This window comes from Manacus vitellinus, unplaced genomic scaffold (genome assembly GCF_001715985.3).
Source record: "Manacus vitellinus isolate BGI_N305 unplaced genomic scaffold, ASM171598v3 scaffold_16_pilon, whole genome shotgun sequence".
Taxonomy (NCBI): Eukaryota; Metazoa; Chordata; class Aves; order Passeriformes; family Pipridae; genus Manacus; species Manacus vitellinus.
The window spans coordinates 695373-702421 of record NW_021939189.1 but is presented as its reverse complement, the minus strand read 5'-3'; the positions used below and the strand labels follow the sequence as shown (position 1 = coordinate 702421).

At 49.0% G+C, this 7049-nt stretch overlaps 2 protein-coding genes across 2 annotated transcripts in view; one reads left to right on the top strand and one right to left on the bottom strand.

Annotated features, from left to right (window-relative positions):
- SPG11 (SPG11 vesicle trafficking associated, spatacsin) overlaps positions 1 to 1353 on the top strand; it is a 31514-nt gene extending 30161 nt beyond the window's left edge. The window contains exons 36-37 of the mRNA XM_029958763.1: positions 132 to 489; positions 964 to 1353. Coding sequence (XP_029814623.1) covers positions 132 to 489; positions 964 to 1144 — 539 coding nt within the window. The 3' untranslated portion in view covers positions 1145 to 1353. The remainder of the gene's footprint in view (positions 1 to 131; positions 490 to 963) is intronic.
- A 480-nt stretch (positions 1354 to 1833) lies between these two features.
- Positions 1834 to 6253, bottom strand: EIF3J (eukaryotic translation initiation factor 3 subunit J). The gene is made up of 6 exons (XM_018069579.2): positions 6118 to 6253; positions 5790 to 5881; positions 5258 to 5372; positions 4281 to 4439; positions 3188 to 3261; positions 1834 to 2832 (listed from the first exon to the last, which is right to left on the bottom strand). The coding sequence occupies exons 1-6, from the start codon at positions 6236 to 6238 to the stop codon at positions 2704 to 2706; spliced, it is 690 nt and encodes a 229-aa protein (XP_017925068.1). The 5' UTR covers positions 6239 to 6253; the 3' UTR covers positions 1834 to 2703.
- Positions 6254 to 7049: the final 796 nt, after the last annotated feature.

Genomic DNA, 7049 nt, shown 5'->3' with positions numbered 1-7049 from the left:
TTGGAGCAACCTGGGCTAGTGGAAGGTGTCCTGCCCATGGCAGGGGGTGGGACTGGATGGGCTTTAAATCTAATTTACATTGGCATCCATCAGTTTGTAAATTTGGAAATAAGAAACAAAAAGGTTTATCTAAAAGACAGACAACCCCCCTCTGACATCTTGTTTAGGGGTTAAGGAGGATTATGTGCTGTACTTTGTTACCTTTGTTCCTCTGCACTCAGCTGCTCTCAAGAGCAGCATCCAGAGCTGGGCCAAGCAGAAGACCTGGACTGTTCCAGTGTTTTCTGTGCCATCAGCCCTCTCCTGTGAGTCACTGCAGCCCCTGCTCTCCCTGCAGGCAGCCATCGTGGCCGAGGCCTACGAGTTCCTCCCAGACTGGGCTGAGGTTCTGCACCAGCAGGTGATCACCAAGGGGGACTTCACCTACCTGGAGGAGTTCAAGCAGCAGAGGCCACTGAGGCCCAGCCTGTTCGAGGAGGTGGCCAAGAAGTGAGTTCTGTGCTCCAGGTGCAGCTTTGTTCTCCACAGGGACCTCGGGAGGAGCAGCTTTGACAGCGGGGAAGTGTCAAACCTTTCTCGTGATATGCAGGGGCTGGAGGTAGAATCCTGGAATCCTGGAATGGTTTGGGTTGGGAGGGACCCTAATGCCCATCCTGTTCCAACTCAGAGACACTTTCCACTAGCCCAGGTTGTTCCAAGCCCCATCCAACCTGGCCTTGGACAATTCCAGAGATGGGGCAGCCACAGCTTCTCTGGGCAACCTGTGCCAGGGCCTCCCCACCCAGGGACAATTTCTTTGCAGGTTTAGTTTCCTGAGCACAGGGTGGAAGGAGCACTGCTCCACCCTTGTTCCTGAGCTGGACAAACAGGGAGCTCTTGTTACAGGAGACCAGGAGCCCAGACCAGGAGTCTCTTTGTGCCTGGGAAGCTTTTCTGTTTCAGTCACAGTGCAATTGTTTTCAGGGTCCAACAACACCCCCCTGCTGATGCTGCTCTGAAGAACCTGAAGCGGTTCCTCGCCCACTGTGAGGACATTTACACCTACTACAGGCTGGCCTATGACCACAAGTTCTATGATGTGGTGAATTCCCTGCTGAAGGACCCTCAGACAGGCTGCTGCCTCAATGACCTCTTATCCAACTGAATTCCAGCCCTGGAGCACAGCCCAGCTGCAACACTTCCTGCAGGGTCAGTGCTGATCACAGATGTTATCAGTGACCTGCTCCCAGGGCTCTGCTGCTGAGAGAAAGTTACTCCAGAAATCTGGTGGTGGTTGTAAATATTTTAAATGCTGAGACTGTGTTAACCTAAAATTGTATTTGTATAATAATAAATCTTATTGTTTATAAATGACTGGAGTCACCAGCAGATAGAGTGGCACAGGTGGGGATGGACCAGAGATCCAGCAGCCCTTTAAATTTTGGGGTGGGGGGGAGGGAGCACCTCAGGAGTTGTATCCAAACAGCTGTGCAGAATATCCAGTACAAGGGGGTGGAATAAGCAGAATTAGCAAAGGTTTCAGGTACACACAAGGATAATCCATTCTCTGAGTCCAGTCTGATTAGACTGGGCTTGTTTTCTAAGGTCTTGTATAGCTCCAAACAGCATATTCCTAATTCTACTGTCCTGAAGTAAAAGAAGTAATTGAGTGCAAATGAATTCTTACTGTTATTAAATATTAATCTAGATATTAAATATAAATATTTATATAAATATTAACCTCCTTTCCAGGCTCAGGCAGCCGGCACAGGCCCAGCACAGCTTAGCTTTGCAGAGCTCCCTCTTCAGGTATTTCTTGTCAGTCCCAAAAGAACTGCTCCAAGGCCAGCCTGGTGAAGTCCTCAATAGTGATTTTTATTAAATTAGTTGCTTTATAAAACATTGCAGATGTTGTAATTGTTAACATAACAATTTGCCCAACCGGAGGAACTGCTGCAGTTTGCAAAGCAAGTTTGGTTTTTAATGGAAGAAAAGGGCCGAGTCATGAAAGACCCACCACAACCCAGGAGAGCCCCAAGGAAGTCTTGTGGTTTGGGTTTTGTTTTACACTTAAACCCATTAATTAACTGTTAAAGAACACCCACCCCAAGAGCTGCATTAGTAGAAATTTAGGTGAATGGAACTAAAGTTCATCCTGGAGACACAAGTGGGTTTGCCTTGCTCTGCCCCAGCAGCTGCTGCTCAGGTGTCAGGCTGTGGAGCAGGGGCTGGCCCAGGGGACAGGCTCCCAGGTGCAGTATCCCACACTGAAGTTAGCAGTGCCCTTCCCAAAATACTGAGAACCTCAAGCTCTAACTCAAGACAAAGCGACTGGAACTCTACGTGCACACCCTGCCCTTGCTGCAAACTGCTTGTGCTCATGGCCCTGGCCCTGGACAGGGGCAGGTGAGGCCATGCCATGGAGCTGTGCTGGTTGTAATCCTTCACCCCTTTCCAATTCCTTCCCAATTTAGTGGCTGTTGCTATCAAATTAAATAGCAGCAGTGCCCATTATCAGAATTTTGGGTTTTTAACTGCAATTTTCAGACCTTTTCCCTCCTACCCCCGCCCGGAGCTTCCACCCGGGGCTGGGCACGTCCAACCCCCAGCACACAGATACTGCAATTCTGATTGTAGCATTTGGCAGAATTTAAAGGAAGAAAAGTTGTGCTACATGTTTAAGGGATTATGGGCAACAGAAAGACAACAGAAGGAAGATAAATGTCACATGAAGTCTTCAAAGTCTTGTACGTACTCGCCGTCGTAGCCCCCGTAGTCGGCCAGGTCGTCTTTCATCGTCGCCTTCAGCCCCCCTCCAGGAACAACCCCTTTTTTCTTCTTTCTGGCTTTATTCTGCAGGAGGGGGAGGAGGAGGTTTATTGGACAGGCCCAGGGCTCTGTCACGGCCCCAGTCAGTGACCCCACTGGGTAGGAGCACTCACATACCCTGTGCTCAATGTACCAGTGCTGATGTTCCCACCCCACCCACTCCCTGGACGGGAATCAATCCATGTTTTGCCTGGAATCTCAACAGTCAATCAACTCCTGCTCACCTCACACAGCAAAGAGGATTTAACACTACAGCAGCATCCAAGGGGCACATTTCCCCTCCTCCTACTCCCCCCAAACCCATTAGGTAAGTCAGAGTTACCCTGTCACCACCTCCCAGGGGAGCCCCTGCAGTGCTGTGAGCCCTGAGCAATCTTACCTTCTCTTGTTTTTGTTTTTCACTGCATAGTACTGTCAGAGTGTTTGTGATCTTTTTCAAATCATCCACTTCCACTGCATTGGGGGGGGAAAAAAGGATAAAAGAAAAAGATTCCTTATCAACGTTCTTACAATGCAGTCAAATGTGAAATAACATCAACAGCCTCTAAAACTGGAGCCAAGCATTAGTGTAGCTATGGGCAGGATCTTCATTTAAATCACCAAATGAGAGTGAAAGGTTCTGCTCCTTACAATCCTAACAAGGATTCCAGCTGGTACCTTGGAGTGTTGTAGAAGGTAAAACTTGCAAATTAAGTTACTGAACACAAGAGTCCTAATGAGGCATCTGAAGAGGAAAATACGGACACAGTAAAATGTATCAAAAGGAGCAGTGGATTAACAATAAATTATTGTCACTAAATGGTGAGACATTGGCAGTCCCTCCCCTTAGGGGTTCTGGAATCTGTCTGAGATGGAAGGTCCCAGCTGCCAGCCAGGATGGCTGGATTTACCCTCACTGGGATCCAGTTACCGCTCCCTGAAGGACAACTGGGGACAGGACAGGACAGATCCCACTGAGTTCTCCAAGTGCTTCAGCCACCAGGGCAGTGGGAAAAGGAGTCTGAAGTAGTTTGTGTAGTTACACACTGAATTCCAGAACAATTATTCTGCAGTCCCAGAATTACACAAACTCAATTTTAGAATAGTTTCCCCCTAGATGAGGGAAACTCAAGTTATCTGCCTTAAAGAATATTTTATTATTTTTAAAAATTATTATTATTAATAACATTGATTATTATTATTAATTATTATTTATTATTATTGTTATTTAAAAAGGCTTCAAGGAAAACATGCAGGATTTAGATAAGTATAAAAATTCACACTTTTTCAATGACTGTCTTTCACTGATGTGCAGAAAGAGCAGCTCTGGCACGAGAGAATCCTTAACGGATTTTGTGGGAATGGAATCAGGTCAGTGCTTCATTTAGTGCAAACTGCACAGAGCCACCTCCACTGAGCATTCCCTATCACAGCATGTTTTCCACTCCAGCTCCATCCCAATGTGGCAGCAGCCTTTGGCTGTCTGAACTTACAGGAAATACAGACGTCCCGAACTAACGCTTCCAAAAACCCGGCGTAATGTAACGACTTCTCGTACTGTGTGATTTTCTCCTTTAGGAGTTTGCCAAATTCCGTGAAGTCATCTTTTGTGGAGGGATTCATGGCATCTATTCCACAAGTGTTATTTACACCTGTGTGGAAAGACAGAGGTTACAGAGAACATGAGCTGGGACCCTAGAAGGTGACCCCGGAGCTGGCCTGGCTGCTCCCACCCCACTGAGCTCTGCTCCTCACAGGGCCAGCCCTGACTCCTTGGCCTCACAGGAGGGGATTTTGCTGCAAAACTCTGTGATTTCAAAGAATCCTGGAATGGTTTGGGTTGGAAGGGACATTAAAGCCCACCCAGTCCCACCTCCTGCCATGGGCAGGGACACCTTCCACTAGCCCAGGTTGCTCCAAGCCCCATCCAACCTGGCCTTGGACACTTCCAGGGATCCAGGGGCAGCCACAGCTTCTCTGGGCAACCTGTGCCAGGGCCTCCCCACCCTCCTAGGGGAGAATCATTCCCAGTATGCCATCTAACCCTGCCCTCTGGCAGTGGGAAGCCATTCCCCCTTTTCCAAAGTCTGCCTCTAACCCTCTTTAAGCTCAGGAGTTTGACTCAGCTATTCCTGTTCTCTGGACAACCTGCACTGCACGAGGCCCCTCTCCCCTCAGATAAACCATTCCTGCCTCAGGCTCCTGAGTGCAAAACTCGGGTTGGTTCTTTGCAGGTGTATCCAGTGCAGCCCCAAGCACTGCACTCTGACAACTCACAGCACCATTTCCCCTGAGCAATGAGCTGAATCACCCACTGTAATCAAGGGAAGACACTTCCCTCTTTGAGGAATGCTGCTGTGCATCAGCATCTCTGCCAGTTCTCTGTTCTCAGTGCCACAGCTCATGTGCTGAGAGCCAAGCCCTGCTCAGCCTTTGCAGGCTCCTGCAGGTTGACTGATTTGACACTCACCAAATGTTTCCTTTGCTAACTCCAGGTCTGACTCCTCTTGTAGCTTCTTTAGCCGTAGTTTGTCTGCCAACTGTTCTTCTGGTGTGAGCTCCTTCTGCTCCTCTGGTGCCTCTAACTGGGGGGAAATGCACACAGGAGAAAATGGCACCTTTGGGACGTGGGGGCTCCTGCAGGGCCACTGAACTGCCCCCTCCTGCCCCGGGTCAGCCTGGACAGAGCTGGGAACCCCCCTGGAGCAGTGCCCTGGGCCAAGGAATGGGCATCTCACAAGCCATGGGGAGGAACACCAACCACACTGAGCTCCCACACCTGCCTCTGCCAGCACATGGTGCACCCAAAGGAACTGGGATTACACTGCTCCCATCACTGGTTCACTCACACAGGAACTAAAGCCCTGGGTGGGATCCCCTACAACACCTAAGGTTGGTCTGTCAGACGAGTCAAGACCTTTGCAGGTCTTGTTCAACCTCCAAAACAGCCCATCAAACCTGCCCTCTGCAATTTATACAACCCAGAAGGAATCAGGAATTACCCTTTTTTTAAGCTCCTCTTGCTTTTTCTTCTGTAGCTTTTCTTTTTCTTTGATTTTTTCTGCTATTTTCTTTTTTTCTGAAACTTTCGGTTCTGTAAGACATGGAACAGTAAATGCAGCTCTCAGGAGTTCTGAGCATGAGGTTTTTTCCCCCACAATCATAAACACTCAAAGCTACCCAGCTCAGCTACTGGGGCCTGAACACAGAGGCAAAGACACCCTTTTGTTAAACTCAAGCCCAGGCCAGTTTGGATCCTCACACCCCCCAGACAAAACCAGTGTCTGTTCTGATGCTGGTACAGAGTCAAGTGTTACCTTGAAGTCTTACCTTGTTTTACCTCTGTCTCCTTCACCTCCTCCTCTTCCTCCTCATCATCCCAGTTATCCTGCAAAGCAATAAAGATTCTTTTAGAGATACCCTGAATCTCTTTAAATGCCCACAAACCCATTAATCTCACGTGTCAGAGTGAGGGAGCTGTGGGAGCTGCAGCACAAGTTTCTGGGGGCTGTCCATGCTGTTTTGGACAAGTTCTTACCAAGAATAAGGCAGTTTTTGGTTAAATAATCAGTTCATGTCAATAGCTGCAACAGCCAGGTCACAAACAGACAAACAGCCCCCCAGAAAACAGGATTTTATTCTCATTTCTTGTATCACGAGACCCTGGAACAGCACTGAAGGTGGATGTGGCTCTGCTGGAACCATCTGAAACCAGCACAGGCTGTTCTGGTTCAACACCACCCCAGGGCCCTGCTCCCTGTGCTGGGAAAGCATTCCTGTGGTGCCCATGGAACTGCAGAGCCCAGGTGAAAAGCTGCTGCCAACATACCAGCAGCACACAAAGCCATGCTGTGGGAGCAGGGGAAGAGGCAGGAAGCAGAGGAGGACACAGGGAGCCCAGAGTTAGGCAGGAATTCCAACAGTCACAAGACCACAGTTTTGAACAGGTTTTCAGGGAAACATTCAGGTGGGAAGGGACCTCTAAAATCATCAAGCCCCATGTTCACCACTAACCCAAGTCCCCAAGTGCCACGTCCTCGTGTTTTGTGAACACTTCCAGGGATGGGGACTGCCCTGGGCAGCTGTGCCAGGGCTGGACAACCCTTTCCATGCAAAAATTCTTCCTGATATCCCACCTAAACCTCCCCTGGCCAATGTTCTGACCGAGGACAGCTGCTTTTCAATAAGCAAAGGAGCCACCAGAGGACTCTTCCCACCCACAGATCATTCCCTGTTCCCACCTCCCAACAGCCACGTGAGGG